Consider the following 24,201-nt stretch of genomic DNA (forward strand, 5'->3'; position numbering starts at 1 on the left):
ACGTATAATCATCTTCTTTTTTGAAGAAACGTCTTTATTATATAAGATAAGATTTGTTTTTGTTAATAAGATATCAATAAAATGGATATGTTAATTAAACATCTGGACCGCTATTAAGAAGATAAGCAAATATGGGTAGGTCGAACAAGACTACATGATGGACATGAGTGTAAAAGAAGGCCTACTTGTTGAAAGTAAAAATGTTACCTATAGTAAAGTGAGGTCCCATTTAAATGTTTCAGCTTGCTTGTAAGATCTCTTTTTTCTTTTAAGTATAACTTTTTATCACATACTGTCCTCGTTAACAAAATATTAACAACAAACAAACAAAAATTGACAAAGAATTTCGGATCAGGCCCGATCTCTAGCAATTTTTTGTTTTTGGAAATATCCAGTGAACGATTTGTCTGTGAACAATTTGTCTGTGAGCAAATTGTTAGTGAACGATTTGTCGCGTGAACGATTTGTCGTGAACCAACTGTCGGTGAACAAGTTGTCGGTGAACAAGTTGTCTGTGAGCGAATAGTCCGTTAGCGATATGTCGCGTGAACGAATTGTCGGGTGAACGAAATGTCTGGTGAACGAATAGTCGCGTGAACGAAAAGTCGTGAACGATTTGTCGGTGAACGAAATGTCAGTGAACGAATTGTCGTGTCCCCCACATTGACATCCTCAGGTCTGCACTTATCGTTGGACGTTGGGGTAGTCACGTTTATTGGCATGGAAGCCACACTCGTACAGCTTGCTATATATTTATACTATCACACACAGCGCCTCCACCACCAGTGCTTCCTTTGAAACTGCCTGTACGTACGCCGCGCAGTCTTCATTGTATAACGGTTTATCAGGCTTTCCAGTAACCAACACTTTGTCCATTTAATGGTTCTGCATATGGTATCAATTTGTTCATCCATTTTGGTCATGAGCTCCTTGATATCGGCCTCAACCTCAAAAAGAAAGATTTCTGGATGTTGCTTTTCATTAACTAAATCTTGCCAAGATGTGCTGTAGCTTTTCCTAACTCCTGATGATGTACATACCACTGCCTCGGAGCTCTTGCTTCAGATACCCGTAGCTTGATAGTTCATCCAGCATCCATAAGCAGGTCAGTTACCCCCACCCTCCTTATTGTTTCCAGGTTTAGTCGCCAATTCTCACTTCTAAACAACAGTGTAATAACTTTAAGGGATACGAATCAACGAAGGTAAACAGGAAAATATCATGTATGTTTATAAACACAGTCAAGTCTGCGGGTTGTACGGAGTCTATAATAAGTTCTTATAGTACTTTCTGCATATAACCTCTTCCTAGACCAACAACACAACTCCCAGTGTTGCTCCAGGTCCACAGGCCAGTTATCAGGTAGAACAATATGTCCAACTGTCTCGTTCAGAGGCCATCTGCTGCCAGCTACTTTCCTTCATAAAATGGAGGGCGAAATGGCGCCTGAGATTATCTTTATTACGCTTCGAGAGGGCACTCAGTTACGCCATCCTCTTTTTAAGCTTTCCAAAGAAGATCGATCACCTTTAAATTGGCATGCTCTCGTTTCTAGCTCCTATGTGGGATAGGAGTCCAATCCAGCGCAGCTGTCGAATCAGTGGCGTACGTAGCTAGGAATATGCCATTATTCGGAGGCCGGGGGGAGGGGGGGGGGGCTTGACCTCTTTGAGGGCACCTGCATTTTCCGTAATATTTAATATTTAAAAAAATCGAACTCTGGGGGGGGGGGGGGGGGGCGGGGCTCCAATAGCACTAGGAAAGAATATTAAGGAGCATTTGTACTAATTTGTCCTTGCATATGAAATTAGGGATGTGCCTTTATTTATCTGTGTCTGGGTATTTTATTAGATTTTGTTTTTGTATTTGAAGATTATGGTTCAGTGTTTTAATGTAGCTAGGACTATATTCCTGAAGGTTTTCTAAATTTAGTGATTTTACTAAAGGCGTTACGCTAGTCAAATGTGAATATTCGTTTTGCTATGAATCTCACTGCTCTATATTTTGTGTCTGTTCCAGTTTCTTAATGACTTAATGTTTTCTTGAGATGAGGGGTCCCAAAACATTTTCTATTATTGGCCTAACTGAGGTTAAATCATGGTTAACTTGGTTAAATAACATTTTAGTTTTATGTTCTTATTTGATTTATAGAAGTTTCTTTTAATAAACCCTAATAATATGCTTTGTTTGATTTTTTGATAGTGTCATCAATGGGGATTCCAAGTATGTCAGTCTTTCATTTTTTTTTTTTATTATAGTTTCTGTTCTATTTTGTTTACATTTTCTTAAAATGCGGGATCCCAAACAGAACATCGCATATTCTAGTATAGATTCTAAATCTAGATCTAATATAAATAGAGTTAAATGTCTGAATGTTAGATTCTAGATCTGGTACTATAATCTAGATCTAGATTCTATATAGATATAGATTAGTCTAATTAGATAGATCTAGATATCTAGATCTATATATTCTATCACTCACAGGGTTGAGAAACGCTGATTGAAGAGCTCGAGAATTATACAGTAATGGCGGCTGTAGGGATTACGTATACTCGTAACTCGTGAAGTCTAGAACGTACACATTGCAGTTTATTAATCTAGATTTAGAATCTGTATCTTAATCTAGATTTAGAAGCTAGAGTAGGTATATTTGAACTTAACTTGGACTTGAGTCTTGACTGAAGACTTGCAAGTTGACTGTCTTGACTACTTCACTCAGTACTTCACTACTAAGTCTACTTGACTTGTACACTTTTACACTACAAGTGTCTTACTCTTAACTCTTACTACTATACTAGATCTAGAGTAGAGTCTAGATTCTAGAAATCTAGATCTAGTATACTTAGTACTACTTATAACTTTTACTTTACTCTAGGCCCTAGTGCCCCTAGGCCTGAGTCTAGGCTCAGACTGACTAGGAATAAGAATATCTATATTTAGATTTCATTTAGACTCCAGAATCTAAATATAAATAAATAAGGCTTGTCTTCGAGTCCGAAAACTAGTGAGGAATACATAATAAATGATAATATAGATCTAGAATATACTAATAATCTAATATAGATATAGAATCTATTATGTCTTATGTATATTATATATTAGACTCTAATTATATATTAAAAATATTATATATTAATATTAATAATATTATTTTTATATACTAATATACAGTTCTAGTAAAATTTAAAATTCTAGTATATTTAAGTATATATATATATCTATTTAACTTATTACTTAAATACTATCTTATAAAACTATCTAGACTCTATATAATATACTATTATATAGATATATATATCTACTTTAAGGGGAAACTCTGATGGTTTTGAAAATTTTTGATTTATATAATATATATATATATATATATTTGTTTTGATTTACAGATAAAGAATATATTATTCTTTTTTTTTTTTGCAATAATAACTTAGTAATTGATGTATTTCCAACATAATTTTCCTGCGCATCCAAAACAGTCAGACTTTCACCAGGTTTCTATGTGATGTCACAAAATATATGTTTAATTTAATCTATTGACTTCTGTATAACGGGAGACCATACAGCAAAGTTTACATTCTCGTATAAGAAATATATCTTCGTCTATAGTTAGATCTAGGATCTTGTATGCAAAGAAAAAAATTCGTATTAAAAGTAAATTTACATGTTTGACTAACCACGGCAGTGTGTATTTTCTTGCCAGACCACTCAACACACAACAAACACTGTCACTTGGTTGTCTTGTCATGACCGACTACATGTAATCTCAACTAGCCTAACACTGACCAGTTTGTTCGAATCAGTCAGATACACGATCTATTTACTTCTTGGGACAGGTAAAGGCTTAAAGATGAAAATGTTACTTTTTTTCTTGAGTTGGTTATCCAATGCTTTTTTATCTATTTATACAAGTATAATATAATTATATATATAACTGTATCATAGCTCTGGACTAGGCCGTCACTAAGCCTAACAGCTACTGTAAGAATGAAGCGATATGATTGGTTAAATGTAGATTTCTTTCAGTATTGTTGAGGGAAGTGACATTTGAAATAGCTTAAAACAAAATCTCAAAGAATCCCGTTTTTTTTAGATGTCAAGAATTTACTGACTAATTTATTAAATATAAATGTTTCCAAGCATTTAAATACAAAATGGTAAAATGTTTACTATTACAACTTTTCACGCAGATTTTAAATATGTCATCAATAATTAAAACTCAAATTAGAAAAACCTTCAGAGTTTCTCTTTAACTAACTAGATCTATTATAGATCTAGATAAGTAGATAGATTCAGAACTAGAACACTAACTTAACAGTTTTATATTGGATCTACAAGAATTGTAATTACAGAGATGGAATAGATCTATAGTTAAGATAGACACTGAGACAGTGGTCACAGATGAGGATGCTATAATTCAGTTTGATTGTAAACCTGAAAAAGAAAAGTACTTACTAAAAATTTAACAGTCTACAGATCTAAAATGACAGCTAAAACTAAAGTTACAAATACTTGTGGGCTAAACACCATTCAAGGCATCCACTAAAATTGCTATGGAGGATTTGTCTACATTACTTTAAAACTTGAGAGTATTTTTCAGAGCTCTACAAAGAATTACAAAATGATACTTGAAAGTTTTTATACATTTAACTTTCCAATGTTGTAAAAGACTTTTAAAATATCCCTCATGATGAAGAGGCATTTAAATGGCTTTAAAGAAAACTGGTGTAGATTTCAGCTTAATTGATATAAACCAAACATGATGCCTTGGAGGGCCCTGGCTGCTTCTTTGCTTCTCTGTTCCAGAGAATTCGTTACGCAAAATCTCCTAAATATAACCGCCAGTACGCAAATACGAATTTAACCCGCCGCTTTACACATTTCGTATCTTTTTTTTTTCCTCTCTAAACTAGCTTACGAGCAGTCACGGAGGTCACACTAAGCCGGGGAAAAAATAGAAAAGGTGGGGTGAACACATTGTGTCCAGATCTAGACTCTATACGTTGATTGGTTCTTATTAGCAATTAGATCTAGATCTAGTCTTCAAATGAAGAACGCGAGAGTGATGGGAGTGGCGGGTTGGTATCATTCAGTCACCAACGTGACTTTTTTATTTTCATTAGAAATTAATTATTTTGGAGCTTAAAAAAAAGTCGAATGCCAAAAAAAAAAGGATATTCCTGATTCCCGTAATAATAAAAATATCGAAGCGCTATTGATTCATACATCGTATTTTAGCTAGATGGATCTAGATTGAGATCTACATGGATCTAGATCTACTTATTATACAGTAGATCTAGATCTACTTATTATACAGTAGATCTAGATCTAGCTACTGTCTAAGCTAGATTCTCTAGATCTACATTCTTTGGTCTAGGTTTGTAGCTAGCTGATCCACGGGACCGGTAACACTCACTACTCACTTCAAATTATTCAAAACTAAATTTAAAATTCTACTTCAAGTCTAGATCTAGCTTATTGATCTTATTTTAGATTTAGGTTAAAGTTCTAATCAATGTAGAAAGAAGTGCTATGACTAGGTATAGATCTAGATTCTAGAATCTACTTAAATTTAAATCTACTTGTCTTTTCTGGTTTGGTATCTCTGATATCTAGATGCAAGTCCCTATCTCTATTATTACTATTTCTAGATTCTATGATTCTATACTATTAGAAATTAATATAAATTAATGTAGTATTAGTTAGTGGTTAGGTAGATCTAGTCTCTAGAGGGACTAAAGCTCTGCAACTATTGGATTTAGATTCTAGATCTATATTTAGAACTTTTAGTTTCTAAATTTACTACTACTAGTAGTGACAGTTTAACATCACGTATTTGAATTAAATTATCTATCTATCCATAGGCTTATATATCTATATATTTATATATACACGACATAATAGTCGATCGCGCAAGTGTTACACATTCTGGTGCCAAAATACACATTTTGACCATCAGTGTTACACGTTTAGACTTTTTTAGGTAGGCAGGTCTGCTGTTTTCTGTCATTCTTTCGAGATGACCTGCCCAATGTAATTTGTTCCATTTTATCTGTTACTATGGAGGGGTCTTCATATAGCTGTTGGTATATTTCTTGGTTGGTGCGAGTCTTCCATCCAGTTTCCTCATTTTTCTGAGGATTTTTCTTTGCTAAGTATTTTCTATTGTTTTTGTCATCATCCAGGTTTCACTTGCATACATAACTACTGGTCTTATGATTGTTTTATAAGATTTTCTTAGATATAAATTTGCTGTTAAGTACATGTGTTGTGTGTTATAGAAAGTTCTGTTGTCTACCTCTAGTCGTTCCTTTACTTCTGTCATTAGGTCATTTTTTGAAAGTATTATGCTTCCTTTCTACATTTCTACGCTTTCAAATGTGTTGTTAGTAATTTTAATATATTGTCCTCTCCCTGATTTTCTGTTGTCATTATAACATACTATACTTGGTTTTGTTGTCATTTATTTCAAGTCCTGCTGTTGGAGATGCTTCTCTGTGTTGGGGGAGTTTACTAAGGGATCTGGTCCTCCCTGAGGCTGTTCATATTCTTCAGTTGAATTTAGGAACTCCTCAAAGTTTTCAGCCCATCTCTCAATTACCCTGCTGCTTTCTGTGATCACCATCTCTGTGCAATCTAGCTTGAAATCCAATTTTTTCATCTTTAATTTTCTTGTACATTCCTCTCACATCCCCCTCTCTTGCTAAGTCCTCAATGTGAGTGTGACGAGATGTTAATTAGTTAATATTTGGCTTGTTTGTTTAGGTCTAGGGGAAATTTGATTAATTTTATCCCGCTCACATATAAGATTTTGTACAGGCACACCGCAACTAACAGTAAGAACAGACCAATATTATGCGTTTATAAATAAATATAATTTAATAAATGAAAAATTACACAAGATAAATGATCAAATAAAATTATAATTAAGAAATGAAATGAAGGTGCTAATATCTAAAATAATTGCTCATCATGGATTGCTAATTATTGAGTGATTGGAGGAGAAGAATGTTCCTATGTCTGGCTACTTATTTTTCTTAGCTGCTAGCCTGTGGGTCGTCTTCTGGCGGTCGTAGGACTGGCACTCAGAAGGATGAGTCATCCGGCTCTGTCTCAGGACGTCGGCTCGGGGTAGTCTCTATGCTGTAGGCAAACTGGCTCTAGGGTGAGGCCGCTGCCTGTTTAGCAGTAGAGAGGGTTGGTGCTGTAGACTAAGTTGGACGATCTCTCAGCTGTGATCTCTAGCTCGTAGAGAGCCGTGCTAACTCAACACCAGTTTATCTTCTGTTGCGAAGGTTGCTCTGATCTGTCGGCATTAGGCAATAGCTATTGGGCAGTGGACAGTTTGGGCCGGACACTGGGCAGATGATACTGGGCAGTATAGGGCACTGTGGACACTGGGCAATATGTTAAGGCCAAGGACAGTAAGCAATGCTTTCTTGCTAACAGGTATGTAATTGGGGGGGGGGGGGGGGGGGGGTTAATCTGGTGTGGTCTGCTCCGGTTACAGCTTTCTATGGAGATCTGGTAGTTATAGCAGTCGGGTGTAGCAACCAGGGGTAGCAATCAGGGATAGCAATCAGGGGTAGCAACCAGGCTGGGGATAAGACAGACAATTAGGAACCTCCTAAAGACATTGAGTAGGGATTCCCATATGCCTTGCAATCATTCAGATGTAGGCATTGGTATCAATCCCAATAGGGCATTTAAGACAATTAGTTATAAGATCTTAAAGCATGCGCATATAACTCAATAACAAAAGGATATAAGTAAGATAACCTCATTAAATGTGCCATTGTATAATGTAGTCAAGATTCATCCATTAAATTTGATTACGACGATAAGTAATCAGTTACAGTAAAATGGGGAATGAGCATATTATATACTAAAGGATAAGATGAAAATAAAATATTAGGGATATGGCTACAGTAATAAGGGTTTGATATAGCTAATCAAAATTACATTCATCCAAGGAACTATAAGTTCACAAGGGTGGGAGACATAATAACATGTATGAGGGATATACAACAGAAATGTGAAATAACTAATTTCACATGGGCTCTGTAAGTTTAGAGCACTGCGACCTAAGTTCTTAGACAGTACTTAGATTCACTAAAGGGTATTGTTTACATCAATCGCTAAAATACAGGAATGGATGAAACATAACAAATTAAATGTAATAACTATAGTTTCAAATGTAGACAACCATAGCGGCATTAATAATACTATGTGAAGATATAGCATCGACATAAAATAGTACAAGATACATACATAATAAAGTCATAATGTAATGACGGGGAACTTTGTTGTGTACTAATGTGTACTCACACATTCCTATAAGATAAAATGAGTATAGTAAAATGTTTACACTTACCCGTTTGTCCCTAATGAAATCTCACAACTAAACTTCCTAACAGAGGAGACTGTATGAATCCTAGCGGGCCTAATTTGGAATGCTTTGGTCTCTCTCTTTATATAGATGGGACTTTTCGTTTAACGGGTGGGGAAGAAAGCTAGCTGATTTTCTCACATGTATCGATGTACCGGAGATGTCAGGCGTCAGGTCAGATTTATGGTCAATATTCGTTGCCTACCATGAGAGTAAAGTCTTAAGCGAATATATATCTGTCCAGCCCGAGTGCAATGCTATTCTTAGAGCGATGTGTATCCTGCGGGGGGTGGGGGGGGGTTAGGTGTGAAAAGTTATTAGGCCGCGGCGTGTAGCGCGGGTGCAGCGCTGTCCAGCGGTCAATAATTAAAAGTTAGCCCTCGAGAGGCTAGTTAATGTTTTACGTCGAGATTCGTCCCGTGAGAAACGTGCGAGGGGGGATAAATCCTACAAGAAATTAGTTATGGGTGGACAAGAAAATAATTGTTTTATGTTAAAAATTAAAGTTTCTCACGGTTTGCTGGGAAAAACTCAAATGAACTTATGTATGCAAGTTTCGTATCGTCACAGTGAGTGATTTTGGATTTTTCCCATTCTCTTTCTTTCTCACAACTTTAGTGTGGCCTTTCTTCTTGTTTCATTGTATCACTGTCTGGTGCTTCTGGTCTCTCTCTGTATTATCATCTGAGTATTGTTTTTCTCTTCCATAACGTCTGTATTATTCTCCTGTTCTTCTGCTTAACTCTTTCAGTGCGAATTATTTTGATTAAAAAAAAATGAATTTTCAGGGATGAACACACATGTTCAAGTGGGGTAGAGTTACTAAAACTAACCTAACTTTTTAATTTTATTAAATAATCTAACATATTTGATTTTATTTGAAAGGAAAATGAATGGGCTACAAAAGTATAATAAATAAAATTTAATAAATTATTCTAGAAATTTTTTTTTCATTATTTTTAAACTGAGCACAGAAAAAGGAAATATATTTATAGATTCATAAAAAAATAGACATACTGAAAGATTTAACCTTTTATTAAACATTTAATCCATAAATATTGAAAAATCACAATACTAAACACATTTCATCACTTCAAATTTCATACAAGATTAACAAATGCACTAAAAAATTGTATTATTTACTTTTTTCGTGTCACTGGAAATAAACTAAAAAAGAGGAACCATAAACACAATGTTGTCTTTTTTTTTTTTAAATGTGTTGGTACTGCATCAAATTTACTACCAAAAACAAAGAACAATCACTCTCACATCCGGAAAATAAAAAAAGAGAGATAAAAAGTTTAACATAAAAAAGATAGTAAAAGAAATATTAAATACCAAGTTACTCGCTGGGAGTAATGTGGCACTGACCAGCGCTAGCAATGTTACTGGCTTAGAGTAACGCCGCACTGAAAGAGTTAAATCTAACTACTTTTGCTGTTCTTTTAATAGTATGTTTAATTTTTTCCCATTGGTCATTTTTAAGGTATTATTTTCATTGTCCTTTTCCAACGTTGTTAGTTGTGTTTGGAGTCTTGATTCTATAAGTTTCTGCCACAAGTGGATTTTTTGTAAGTTTTTGACAATCTTATTGTTGTGTTCTTTTTCTTTGGTATAGATTACTTATTCTTTGTCTAAATTTGGCTTTAATTAGTAGGTGGTCTGAGTCAGCATTTGCTCGTCTGAAACTTTTTACATCTAGTATCTAGTATATCAGATCCATATACCTCTTATTTATGAGTATATCATCTATTTGATTTCGGTTGTTTCCATCAGGTGAGATCCAGGTTGCTTTGTGAATATTCTTAATGTTAGAATTTAGTTCTGCTGAAGACATTCCTTTTCCTGAAGCAAAATCCACTAATCTTAGTCCATTATTGTTGATCTCTTCATGTAAGCTTTCTTTGCCAATTGTTGGTCTGAATGTAGCTTCTTTTCCAATTTTGGTAATGAAATCATGTAGTACTATTTTGATGTCATGCATGTTACCTCTTAGTAAATTCTTTCCAATCCAATAACCTTTATGGATTCCTCCACTTCCTGCAAGGCAGCAGGTTTGATTTTGGTCCACCCCGGGTATTTTATTTCCCCAGTATCCACCATATCTGGAGGACATTTCCCTATCCGCCATCTGGTGAGGCGCTCAATGGGAGACCAAAAAGCTCCACAGGAGTCACATAAGGGTCATATACATGAAATATGTCACTGATTCTTGATCTTCTGACTTCAAGAAAATGCCTTTTTTTTATTGTTTTCATTACCTAAAGAAGATCAGAACCCCCATTAATTTTATTTTTATGTAATAATGTTACTGAATGCTAAATTATAAATCTGTATGTTTTAGTATTCATTTTTTTTATGTAGCTTTCATTCAAACTTTAAAAAAAATAATATTACCTATTATTTTTCTTTATCAGAACTATCTTAATATCAAAACGTTCAGAAGTAATATACAGTTATATTTATGTAAGAAATAGCTTCATGCAAGAAAGATAAGCAAAAAAAGTTCTTTCTAATAGTGAGTATAATATTACAAACTTTCCATTATGTTTGTCAATTAATTATCTAAATTAATAGCCTGATAATAATTAACCATCTGTTTTTATCTTTCCCATGTCTGATGCTGCTAACCTTTTAGTTTTCTAGTATTGTTTAGTAAATTAATTAGTTTTACAATAGAGTACTTAAACTATACTCGTTTATTTGAGCCGACACATTATTCTGATTCAAGAGCATTCAGGAAATCAAAATGAGAATATTTAATAAGCCATTATATTAGCACAGTTGTGATCTTTTTTTGTCACTTGCCTGCTGAAAAACAAGTTGAATAATGATTCTATGTTTTTATAATACATTCTTTTCTCATTAATGAAACAAATGTAAAGAGATTATATCACAATTCAGAATTTAACTGTATCTATCAAAGTCATTGAAAATTAATTATAACTTTGTTTGTTTATACTAATAATTGTCTATCTAGTTTTATTAAAGACAAGATAATAGAATGGATAATGTTGGTGTTAGAAACAAGCTTTTAAAATAGTTTTCAAGTACTTTGTTTCTTTATGTTGCATGCTGATTTAATGTGAACATTTAATATAAAACTTATTGTAAAATGTTGTTGATAGAAGCACTATTTGACCAATTGATGAAACATGGCATGAATGTTCCTTTGATTATTGTGGAGAAAATTGAAATTGTTAGAATCCCCCCTTCAGCACCAGGGAGAAAGGCATTAATTTAAAAAAAAAAAGCTTTTACTTAGTTGTATTAGCTTTGTTTTATCTTTTACAAATAACATGATCAGCACCATAGATTTCTAATTGTTAATAAATTAATTACATCTTTTCATTGCTAGTCAATGCTAGCCATGACATGTTACCAGTGTGTCACTAGGTCTGCACCTGGTGACACCCAAATTGGGGAAATTATATCTTGGCAAAAGCAGACACATTGGAAAAATTAATAATAATCAAATCTCTAGATATATACCTAGACACATCTAGATGGTAGTTTAAGTGAAAATGACACAGAACAATGTTAAAACATTTCTGTCTCAAAGAAATGTAATAGGAAACCTGTTCGGGTGTTGTTAAGTCTGTTTCTAATTTGAATTAAATTTCATTGTAAAATTTGCATAACAATTGCTGCCTGCGTAGAGAATCCCTCTGTCACTCAACACCCAAAAGCAATTCTTTTTGCTTTCAGTTAAATAAATACATAAAAAATAAAAAAAGTTCCCCTTTCAGACCTTGCAATCTATAGGGCAGATGATGTAAAGGTCATCTGTTTCTTTGGCTCATGGTTAACAAGGGTTTCATGTGGCCAGCACAACTACCAACCACCTTTACTTTTTCCCAACTAATGGTGGTGGGTGGACTCAGAGGTGCCCAAAGATCCTGAAAGTAAAATTCCCTGTCTTCATTAGGATTTGTACCCTGGACCCCCAGTTTGGAAGCCAAGTGCTTTGCCACTCAGCCACCGCACTTCCAAATTAATACATATGATTAGTGTATTTAAAAAAACAACTACAAAAAAAACAACAATGAGAGACATTTTTATCTGCTTCATAAAGACATTAAATTGATCCATCATTAATAAACTAATAAATCCTTTCTTTTCCTTTGTACACTTTCTTGCATCTATCTGTGTGCAAGTTTGACAATCACCTAAACTTGTCAGTACTTAGAATTCAAACTCAGAGATTAAAATATATAACTTGGGAGCTCTTGTTATTTTTTCCTCAAAAAAAATATTTATATTTTTTTCTAACAAGTGAAGTTGAATTTTTTTCTGTGTAATGCTTAATAATTAGTTGCTTTCTGGAATTTGGCTCTTGACTCAAGCATATATATAATATATAAATAACACCAGTTACACATTAATTTCTAAGTAGTATAATCTGCAAATATATTTCTTTAATGAATTCATTTAGTTTTCAAATAATAGGAGTGTGGTGCATTTGATACAATTACTTCCTTGCACTTAAGACTTTTTGTCAATTATTAATAGAGTTAAGGAAATTAAATGTGGTCTTTATAGTGAATGGCTTAACACCCCCCCCCCTTACCAAAGTTGATTGTCATCAGTCATAGATTAACAGCTCTTAGGGAGGTACAGCAGTTTTTCACACTCTATGCAGCTTTTGTGCCAAAAGGAATGGAAGATATTGATTCAGTTTGGAGTCAGCTTTGTCATAATATAAGTGTCACCAGATCTTTTTTTTTTTCAGGGTTGATTCCTGAATCCTTCCCTATGCTTAGACTTAGATGGAAATTAGAATTCAGAGTTTTCCTCCAAGTAGGTAGTGGCTAAAACTAAAGGCTTCAATGTCACATTTGTCTAGCTCCCAGTTGAACAAGCCTGAGTAAGATGTATCATGCTAACTTTTGAGAACTTTATATTATCTTAAAAATTCTTTTTTTTTCTGTGATAGTAACTTCTAATTATCCATAACCCAGTGTAATGCATGTTCTATATCATATAGATCTGTATATAGGGATTTCTAAATTAACATTGCAAGAAGATAACATGAATATTGTTTTTTTTAAAGGAATTCAGATTTTGGTTGGATCCAGAACTTTAGTGGGTGGGAGGGGGGGGGGGTGATTTAAAAAAAACCAACTAACCTGTTAATCCCACATCCACCCCCAAAAGTCAGTACCAGGGTACCCCATTCAGACCTTTATGAGGCAGATGATGTACAGGTCATATGGCTAGCATAATGATCAACTGCCTTTACTTGTTCCAAATAATATTGTAGTCATTAGAGTTGGTTGGACTCAGATGTATACAGTTATACTAAAAATTTATTGAGATCAAACTGGAGACTTCTTCGGTTAAAAAGTTTAACACTTTACTAATTGCCACCATGCTCCTAATATTTGAATATTTCCAACCCATCGCCACACTTAAGCACTATAATTACAAATAAAGATTTTGAAGTAAAATTCAATAAAAAAAAAAATTATCAATAAAATATTTTTTCTACCAAATGTAAGTTATAAAAAACATTGCCTTAGGTTCTGAAAGTCTAAAAAAAAAAAAAAAAAATTAGTGAAAAATTGTCAACAGGGAAAAACAAAATTGTCTCTTTAAGACATCACTGAAATTGAGGAGACAAGAAAACAACTTCAGGAGAACAGAAACAAAAACACTGTGACATTGAAAAGGAAAAGAAACATTTCATATTTATCACAGTTTTAGCATTAACCCTGTGAAGTAGTGTATTTCAGTTAGTATACATGTACTGATACTGTGAAAGTACAATGTATTATTTAAGAGAAAAAATCAAGACCTTGCTCAGTGTTATGTTAATAATTTTACAATGTGAGTAAACATTATATCAATATTTTGTTAATCTTAATACTGATCTACAGAAAAAAAGTAATTTTTTTTTGTTGTTTTCTATCAGTGGATAAAGACACAGATTGCTCCCAAGATAGTTTAGCAGAGATTCAGGTAAACCTTTTATTTTAGTGGAGTTTAAATAATCATTTTGTTGCATCATTGGTAAAGTCAGTTAAGTTTCTATCAAAATATTGCTGTCCAGCTGGTGGGGGTTTACATTTCTGAAATTCTTAGTTGACAAGGGTGCTACATGGCTTGTATGCCCAACATTACTACTATAAAATATAAGCTACTTGATGACCAAAGTGCTGGTAATAGTTTTGCTGCTATTTGTTCTGCAGATAAATATTACTTTTCTGTTAATGTGATATAAATTAGTTTATAGTTTTCAATCCATTACTTGTTAATATATACACTCTCTATTGATAGATAAAAGATGAACCTGAAGATGCTGGCTATGAACACAACTCAATGTCTGCTAATATCAGTGAACAGAATTCCACAGCGAATTCACGAGATTCTTCACCACTCCCTCCCATACATTTTGAGGGCCCGTCTCCTCAACAGAATCCTGAGTCTGCATCAGCACAGATACCTCTTAATGATCTTTTTGCAGGCTCTACCATTCGCAGCCAACTACAAGGTGCTATTGACAGTAAAAAAATGGATTCTATTCAAGACATCATAGAAGGTCTATTAAAAAAAAATGAAACCTTGCTAGCCATGAGTGATGCTGGAATACACAAGCCAAGGTCTCATCAAGTGAAAATAGTTCGTGAAAACTCTGTTCCTGTTACTGGAAAGTCATGTGCATTTCCTGTTTCATCTAGTTTACAAGCACAAATTGTACCCAAGAAAAAAGTTTCAACTCCAGAAAATACTAGAACTAGAATGAAGCACTCTAAGTGTCCAACCTTAGGATATGCTTCAGTGCTAAGAGATAAAACAAATTTTACATATGCATTGATGGAGTCCAATATTTGTGAAGATGAGATTGAGAAAATTTTAAATGTGGAGAAACATGAATTAGTTTGTGGTATTGGTTCTAAATCGTACATTGAAGACCAGTCAAGCAAACTTGTAACACCTTTAGATGTTGGCATCTACTGGTGTAACTTTTGCCCTTATACAACGACAAACAAATCACTACTAGTGCACCACACACTTGAACATAGATTTGCTTGCAAGTTCTGTGCCTATGAATCCTTCTGCAGGTCTGATATTGTTAGACATATGCTCAAACTACATCCTGAATTTCATGACAATGCTGGCAGGTTTTACTACTGCACATTTTTGTCTGATTATTTGCGTGTTAAGACTTCCTTGGAAAAGAAAGAAAGTGGAGATTCTCAAAATCATTCTTCAGATGATTGCCATCGCCATTCTAAAGGGAGGAAACGTAAATCTGGATCTCAAAATCCACCAGGGAAAAAAAATGCTAAATTGGATACAAAAAAGACACCTGTGGAACACTCGACTAGTAATAATACTAACAATTGTAAAGTGCCTGACCATCTTCATACAAAATTCAATGATAAAGACTCAGATTATGATCTGTTTGACATGGAAGTTGAAGAAATCTGCAAACCAGGAATGTCCCAAGAGAATCCTTGTGCTGAAGAACTTGTTCCTGAAATCTATTCTAGTGCCCACATACCTGAGACTGCTCCATTTCCTGTTCAACTATTTAAAGCCTTGCCCCCTAGAAAAAACTTGAATGCATCTTCTGTAGAATCTCCCATAAGATATAAAACTCACACCCGTGGCAAAATGCAAAAAGTTAAAAGTGGCTCCTCTGGTTTGTATTGGAGTTGTGGTTATTGTTCATTCCAAAGCATTAGCCAATCAGAAGTGAAGGATCATTCCAATGTAGAACACACAGGGAAACCTCATCGCTATGTAGCTCTGATAAAAAATCCACCAACAAGCATTCCTTCTAGTAAAAGTAATAAAGTTCTTGAAGCTAGTGGTTCCAACACTGTCATTACTAATACAACTTACAAAAATGCTTGTTTGTCACCTCATTTATCCAACAATTCTGTTTCCTCTGTTGAAGAAAATGCTGAGTCATTAAAAGATCCCAGTAAGGCTGTCAAAGGGAAGAAAGTGAAGCCACCTTTAGCCAATGAGTCTCCAGGAGATAAGACTGTATATATCAATTCTGTTCAAGTGAAGTTACCTGATGTCAGAGCATCTTCTACAAGAAAAGCTACTTCCTCAAAAAAAGCCCTTTACACCTGCTATCACTGTGCCTATACTGCTAACAGTCCTTCATCTATGAGGGCTCATATCTATTACAAACATAAGGGAAAGTCCTTGGTCGCCTTTGATAGTAATTCTGAACCCAGGCAACACATCTTCTTTTGTGCACGGGAAGACTGCTCTTTTAAATCTGAAACTAGAGATGGTTTCTTAAACCATGTTGATTGGTGTACACCCTGGAACAAACTGCAATGGACTCAAGTGGATTCACATGTTGTCAAATGCTTAGAACAGACTATAGCATTTGCAAAAATGTTACTTGATAAGGTAATCCAAATTTTATTACTTTGTTTTTGATTGCATGGTTGAATTGCTTTTTTTTTATAACTGTGAAGAGGAAACATAATTTGTTCTTTTGCCCATTCAGTATTAAAAAACCCAGAAATGTTTACTTTTAGTTTTAAATGCATGGCATTGTGTTTTAGATTAGAATTAATAATTGTTGTCTGACAAACACATTAGTTGCATTGTTCCATGCATGTTTATCAAACAGTAGCTAGAATGCTAATTAAATCTATGTGGGTAATAAGAGCCAAACTAAATATCCTATTATGATGTATAACTGGTATGTATCTTCAGTTTTTCCACTCAATCAGTTTATAATGGTCTGATAGAGGCTGTCACTTACTTCTTTTTTTACAGGTAATTGAAAATGAATTGGAAAGACCAGTGTAAGCATATTTTTTTTAAATGAAACATTTTTTTCAGTCTGCCAAAAATTTTTTTTTGTCTTTATAATTCTGACTTTCTTGTAATCAGTCAGATCCTTGAATAATTTTTCCCCTACAGAACTGCAACTGAGGCATTTTTTTTTTTTAAATTTATAGGGAACATTGATTTAACATCTAGAGAATGCAACTGTATTGCTGAAAGTTGTTTTGAGTTTAAATAGCTAAAATTAAGTCAATCATATTTTGATTCACACCAACATTTAAGATAAATGTTGAGATTAAAAAAAAAAATTTAAAGACATCTCTGTATTTCAGTAAATTTCCTCAGATAATGCTCTCAGGGACAATCACCTTTGGAAGGTGTTATCTAATATATAAAGCACAAAGTAAGGCGTATGTGTGTATGTCCCGCATAGAAATCAAAACGTTTTAACAATCTTGAAAAAATTGGGCATAGTTGTTCCTTATGTCATGGCAGAGACTGTAATGTATCTTTAATGTCCTCACACAACCTGGAGACCCTAAAAATAAAATTAAAAAACCTAAATTTATCATTATTAAAGAGCAAAACGTTAAGACAAATCTGGTAAACCCGGCCCGAAGGTCGCGGGTCATATTGGGCTAGTACAATATAATTTTAAAAAATCACAAGGCATTATTATTGATCAACTTTTGGGTTTTATTGACCAGATATTGAGAGACTGGCAGTAGATGTAAGTAGAGCTAACAGTTAGAAACTTAATCTATTGGAAGGACTAGACAGTCTAGTAGATCAAGTATTCAGTCAATGATGAATATACTTAAAGATCCAGCAAGCTCTATACATTTGTTATATTATAGGAGTTACTGAAAATTAAGGTGGCTACCATGTACCTATCCAATAGTGAAATTTTCTTCCCTGACTTATATCAACTCTAATTGGCAGCTAGCTCATACAATTATATATAGAGTAATAATAATAAAATCTGTTGTAGTACGTTGTTGAAAACATATGTTGTTGAATATTATATAGTATTACATTTTATCTGCTGAAACTATTCTTTGGAACAAAGAATTCTACAATATTAAATAGAATGGCCACTCCCAATTATGGAGAAATTTCATTATTTTTTTCAACCTAAAAGTCTATTTTTCTTCAAGATTTAGTACTATGGAAGCTTCAAACCTAGAACACACATTTTCTTTGTAATGTCAAACAAAAAAGTTTGTTCTTTATAGTTTGAAAATATCAGCAATTCAAATAACTTTCAAATACTAAAGATTACATGTGACAGTTTCTACAATGGAGTGAACAAAAAAATGTTACATTTTATTTTTCAATATATTCATTGTTCACTTGTTATTTTACAAAGTATGTAAATGTGCATTTTAATTGCTAATTATTGCTTTTTCCCCCTAAGTCTTTTTCTTTTTATTGCTATTTTATTATTATTTCTTTAAAATATTTTTTATCCAAGTCAGGTATTAATTATCCATTAAAATTAATTAATGATTTAAAAAATTCAATATAAACACAATGTTACCAAAATATTCAGTCTTTCTTAACACTTTATTTCCCTGAATAAATTCTTTAGCATAGTTTTTCATGTTTAAATTTATTAACATTTTTATAAATGTATTCAAAACATTTTTGTTCAGTCATAATGAAACAAAAATCTCCATATATATATTTAATGGGTCTCTGAAGTACACCTATAAAAGTAATGAAGTACAACTTGTTTCTCTTGTCAGTAACAACATCATATACCTACTTGTTCCATGTGAGGGTTGTTGTATTTTTATGTGTTCAACCTTAGAAGATCTGTTTATTCAGCATGATTTGTTAAATGTATGGTATATAGAACTCAATTTTTACACTTATTTTTTTTTTCACTTTTTGATCTGTTAATACTTAGGCTGCATCAAAATCACTCAGTGTTTTTAATTAGTCAACATTTGTATGTGTTTTAATGGGGCCCTTAAACATATTTAATTGATATTTAAAACTAGTTAAATGTTGCCTACATAGTTTATACTAATTGTAAACTTTTCTTAAGAAATTGATAACATTTAATTACAATATTAAACAACCTCAACAGTTAGCTAGTTTGGCTTAAATAGTTATTTTTATGTAACTAATGTGTTGTAATGTTAAAATAATTTTTATTGTTGACACTAGACATCCACTTATTGTGAAAGAACTTTCTTAACAAATTCATCCATGCAATCTTAAACAATATACATTTTAACACTTACCAGTACATTATCAGTTAACTTCAAAATGAAATTATTTTTTTTTCTTTGTTTGCAGGATAATGAAAACTGGGGACTTTGAGCCATTATGTGTTAGCACACCCACAAAGCCTGATATGGAATGCAGAGAAGAACCAGCAGATGAAGAATGTACAGATAAAATGGCAGCAGATGAATGTGTTGATGTACTGACAGGTGACAAATGTTGTACTAAACAGGCAGATGAAATGACAGGAGATGATCGACTAGATGTAGTGACCGAAGATAGTATATTAGAACAGGCAGATGAGGAAGACATAATTGTACAGGGAGAGGACAAATATATAGAAAAAGAGGACAATTTGAAATGCACTGATGTAGATAGCTCTGACAAATTACAGTTCAATACTGATGTCTGTGGTCAAGAAACAGTAGACCAAGTAGCTGTCTCTGGATCCAGACTGGACAGCTCGTTAATAATAGATCATGACCTAGATGTGGATACCAATGTAAATATTCTAAGCCAATCTCTTTCGTCCAATGATTCTTTTTTACCTGTTGGATTTGTTGATGTCCAATGTGATACAGCTAATGAGGAGCAGGAAAGCAATCTTTCCATACTACCAGACCTAAATGAAACTCAGACTTTGACTATTGCTGAATTAGACATATTGACTGAAGGCAATGAAATCGTTCAACAGAATGAAATGGCACAGAAATTAACATTTGCTACAATAGACTATGCAAATATGTACTCCTCTGAGTCTCAACAGATTGTTGAAGATGGCAGGGAGGATAGACAATTGATGGATCCTGAAACAAGGAAAGTTCATCATTCAGAATTTTCAAAAAATTCTAATGATGATTTATTGATGGATACACAAAATAGAGAGATGTTTACAATGTCATCAAATGCAGACAAATGGGAACCTGGAAAATCACATGATGAACATGTGGAATCACACTGTGAACCTAGAGAATCAGATAGTGGACATAGAAATTCACACAGTAGAGAATCATCTAGTGAACCTAGAGAATCAGATAGTGAGCCTAGAGAATCATCTTGTGAACCTATAGAATCACATAATGAACATGAAAAATCCCATAGTGAATCGCAAGAATTACATAGTGAATATGGAAAAACACAGAGTGAACATGGAAAATGCCTTATTACTAAGCCTACAAATGGAACCAACTTGGATCTAAGCTCTGGCCATGAGGTTGAGTTAGCTGACGGTAACAACACAGAAAGTGGTGCTTTAAAGAACCGACAGCAAATAAACAATAACAATTCCAAATCTCCCAAAGCTACTTCTCCTTTGAAGCTTACCTTTAAATTGGTGGGAAACAAAACAGTCTGTAGCATTAAAGGGCTGTCTAATAAGAAAGAGACGGACAGCAGAAGCAGTGAACATGCTGAATCTAGCAGTAGTAGCTCCACTACAGGATCAGAAGAAGAGTCAGAAGTTGAAGGAGGTCAGGTTCCTAAATGGCTAGAAGAGTTAATAGATTCTACTGGAGATTCAGAAAGTGAAGCGGATACAACGACTACTGAGACTTGTATTGGAGCAGTCAAAGAAGAAATAGAAGAAACGAAACCGTCATTAGTTGTCCCAACTAGCCTGACATCTGCTGTTCCTGTTGAGACAGTCCAACAGAGGCAACTCTTAACGTGTTTGCCTGCTCGTACGGCAGCTGTCAAAGCTTTATCAAAAATGAAACCTGCATTAGAGGAATCTTTTTTAGATGATGAGTGTGAATGGCGTTCCAAAAGTAAAAAATCTAGTAAAAAATGTAACTCCTCACATTCACAGTCAAGAAGTAATAGTCAGATTTGGGAGGATGACAGCAAAGCTAAAACATCTTCCTTTGACCATACTATTTCCTCCCTAAATACAAATGTGTATGCTTGTAAATATTGTTCAGATATAAGTAAAGGATCGTTACAGAACCTCAAAGCTCATGTGCTTTCACAGCATGGATCTAGATTACCCTTGGTTATCAGCTGCCTTAAACAAAGTGTACATAAACCTTGCACTTATTATGTATGTTCCTTCCCCAATTGTTTGAAGTTGTCTGTCTCCAAGAAAGGTTATTTTGAACATGAAGCCACACACCGGAGTGTCAGTGCAGCAGAGGCAGAGAAGTGCTCATCAAGGGGTACATCCCGTAAGACACATGCTACCCAACAAGCTGCGCCCTCGAAGGAGACATTCCAGTCTTGTAAAGTAGAGCTCGACCCCTTGGACTTGAGCCAAGTGACCAAAGTGAGGAGCCAATCCTCCGAGAAGAAGTATCAGTGCTTGTATTGTACGCAATACTTCTACGACAGTTCCTTGACTGGGATGAAGTCCCACTACATGAGTGAGCACGAGGGGCAGCTGATGGTCATGCGAGACACAGAGGCACGCAGGTCGCAGCTGCCATCTCGCATATATGTCTGTGAGATGCCCAACTGCGAGTGCTGTTACATTAACCGCCCTGACCTATATCACCACTCCAAGAGCCATAAGGCCAACTCCACATACATCTATGAGTGTGTCTCTTGTGGATGGTATTCTTCTTCACAAGAGAGTGCCACTCAACACCTTAAAACTGCACATTCTGAGGAACAAAATGTCTCTTTGATTCACATGCAAGTATCCATTGATGAAAATGGTCAAACATCTAAAAAAGTTTTGTAACTTTGGTATCCATCGATAAACATGGTCATTCATCTAAAAAAAAAAAAAGTGTAATTCAACATTTTAGAACACCTATTCATTCTACCTCCTGCTACTGATGTTCTATTTTTAAAATGTTGAAATCGCAGAATTTAAGTGCTTTGAACCTTCGTTCAATTTGCTTAGTTATTTACACTTTGATTTAGTCATGTAATCATTCAAACAAAAACTGTCTCTTTTCTTCTTCCTATTTTTGACCAAATAGTGGAGCTTCTTTGTAATGTATCAGTGATTTGAACTGTCATTTTGTTTTACTGAAAACTATTTTTGTAATTCAAATTAATGTTGAGATTTTTTTTTGTGGAACTTGTACTTATTAAAGGAATTATCTACAACTCAAAGTGTATTCATATTTGCATAATAAAAATAGATCAGATGTGTTTAGACTTAACACTTTATAGACATTTTAAAAGGAATTTATGAGACAAGTGGTAAATGAGTAGGCTACAATTCTAATCAATATAAAATGTAGATCTCTGTGTGATGTGGACCAACAACAGACCTATCAAAATGGTGTACATTTAAGTAATAATAATTTTGCCTAGTAGCTTTAATACTACTGTACACGTACCGGTACTGATATCTACCTTTGTGTGACAAGTTAAAAGCTTGCTGTCAGAGTCACTCAATTTTATCACAGCATTAATTATTATTATCATTATTTTTATTTATATATTATATATTCTTATTTTATTTTAGTTATTTCCCCGTCCTATCTCCAATTTCTTCATCCGCCCCACCCTTTCCTCTCCAGGCTAGACTTAGTCGACCACCTTGGGACAACTAGACCAAGGCTTTCACTTATCTCCCTTGACCGGGGTAAAGATAATCACACGGTCTCTTTGATCTTATCTGCCGGATGTCTGACGGTCGCAGTTGACTCCACCTTGGGTGGAATGCAAGTCAATCTTTCTTCCCCCCCCCCCTTCCCAGATCTCTCTTTGATCTAAGAGATCACTCGAGTCAACACGCCTCTCGACGCTCCAAGGTGCGACCCCCATCTCAAATCTAATTCACCCACGTGTAAGATAATTCTTATCCTAGGACATTTCCTGTTTCCGCCCACATTTTCCAGGCCTATATATAAGGTAGATTAAATCAAGCCATACTCTCTCATTTTCTCATTCGAGCTGAGTTATCGAGTCTGGACTGCTTCATTTATTCTTTCTCCTAGAGCAGGGGTGGGCAAATTACGGCCCGCGGGCCACATGCGTCCCGCCGACACCTACAGAAATCAGGTGTGCCCACAGTATATAGATATAGAAATGCAAATATTAAAAAAAAATCTATATTTATTATTGAAACTGTCTCGTTATAAAAAGTTTTAGGTAAACGAAGATTATGCTTATTAGCTATACATTAATACACTCAATTCAAGACACAATGTCTGAGTTTTGGGTAGGCTTGGAACAAGATGGCAAGTGTAACAACTGATGGAGCTCGTTTTTTTTTGACCGAGAACCATAAACTTGAAACAGGAAAGTTTGCATAAAGCTGCATGCAATTTAAACATTAAAAGATTTTCCAAATCTCATTTGTCATCATCTCCTCATTGTGCTCAAAAGCAATTTTACCAATCTGATGAATGCACCTCAGTCGGGGGCATCGATAAGATGCATGAGAGACATGTCCTAACTTGTCTTTATTTAACCTCAGCCTCCCTCAGGTGTCTGCCTTTGTGCTTAGTGCAATTCAGCACTGCACTAGCCTATTTATCGGATCACTTGCCCACTTGCTATTGAGTATCATCTACTGCCTACGTGGATCTACTCAACTCTACTACTTGGCGCTATCGGATCTATTTGCCCGCCTATTCGACAGCCCACCTGTCAACTTATTAGGTGTGACGTCCCTATAGACCCAGATCTGTGCGAGACGTCATAGCTACGCCAAACCTCTGCAACTCACTGGACATACTCTGTTAACTACGCTGCCCACGGTAGATCAGCTCTGCCCGCAGTAACCTTGTGCCCACGGTAGCCGGCCACCCGCCCTACTGTGCCCACTACAGATATTAGAACTTTGGATTGAGACTCCACAAGAACTATATCACCGGCGTCCTTATACCCGCTAGAGCGCCACCTCCAGCTGCAGAACCTCA

At 34.6% G+C, this 24,201-nt stretch overlaps 2 protein-coding genes across 7 annotated transcripts in view; one reads left to right on the forward strand and one right to left on the reverse strand.

Annotated features, from left to right (window-relative positions):
- Nucleotides 1-2,622, reverse strand: part of LOC106065439 (solute carrier family 17 member 9-like) — a 23,819-nt gene extending 21,197 nt beyond the window's left edge. Inside the window, exon 1 of the mRNA XM_056030852.1 lies at nucleotides 2,483-2,622. The gene's annotated coding sequence lies outside the window, so the exon portion shown is untranslated. The remainder of the gene's footprint in view (nucleotides 1-2,482) is intronic.
- LOC106065438 (uncharacterized) lies at nucleotides 2,502-22,441 on the forward strand. Of its 6 annotated transcripts, XM_056030841.1 has the most exons (8): nucleotides 2,520-2,640; nucleotides 3,698-3,830; nucleotides 10,801-10,901; nucleotides 13,116-13,183; nucleotides 14,298-14,344; nucleotides 14,663-16,762; nucleotides 17,138-17,166; nucleotides 19,457-22,441. In XM_056030841.1, exons 4-8 carry the CDS (start codon nucleotides 13,153-13,155, stop codon nucleotides 22,059-22,061), a joined length of 4,812 nt encoding a protein of 1,603 aa, XP_055886816.1. In that variant the 5' UTR covers nucleotides 2,520-2,640; nucleotides 3,698-3,830; nucleotides 10,801-10,901; nucleotides 13,116-13,152; the 3' UTR covers nucleotides 22,062-22,441. The 6 variants fall into 6 exon arrangements, with proteins under 6 accessions (XP_055886817.1, XP_013079702.2, XP_055886820.1 ...); XM_056030842.1 differs by lacking the exon at nucleotides 3,698-3,830 and having other exon boundaries at nucleotides 2,502-2,640; XM_056030844.1 differs by lacking the exon at nucleotides 13,116-13,183.
- Nucleotides 22,442-24,201: the final 1,760 nt, after the last annotated feature.

The sequence above is a fragment of the Biomphalaria glabrata genome, chromosome 5 (genome assembly GCF_947242115.1).
Source record: "Biomphalaria glabrata chromosome 5, xgBioGlab47.1, whole genome shotgun sequence".
NCBI lineage: Eukaryota > Metazoa > Mollusca > Gastropoda > Planorbidae > Biomphalaria > Biomphalaria glabrata.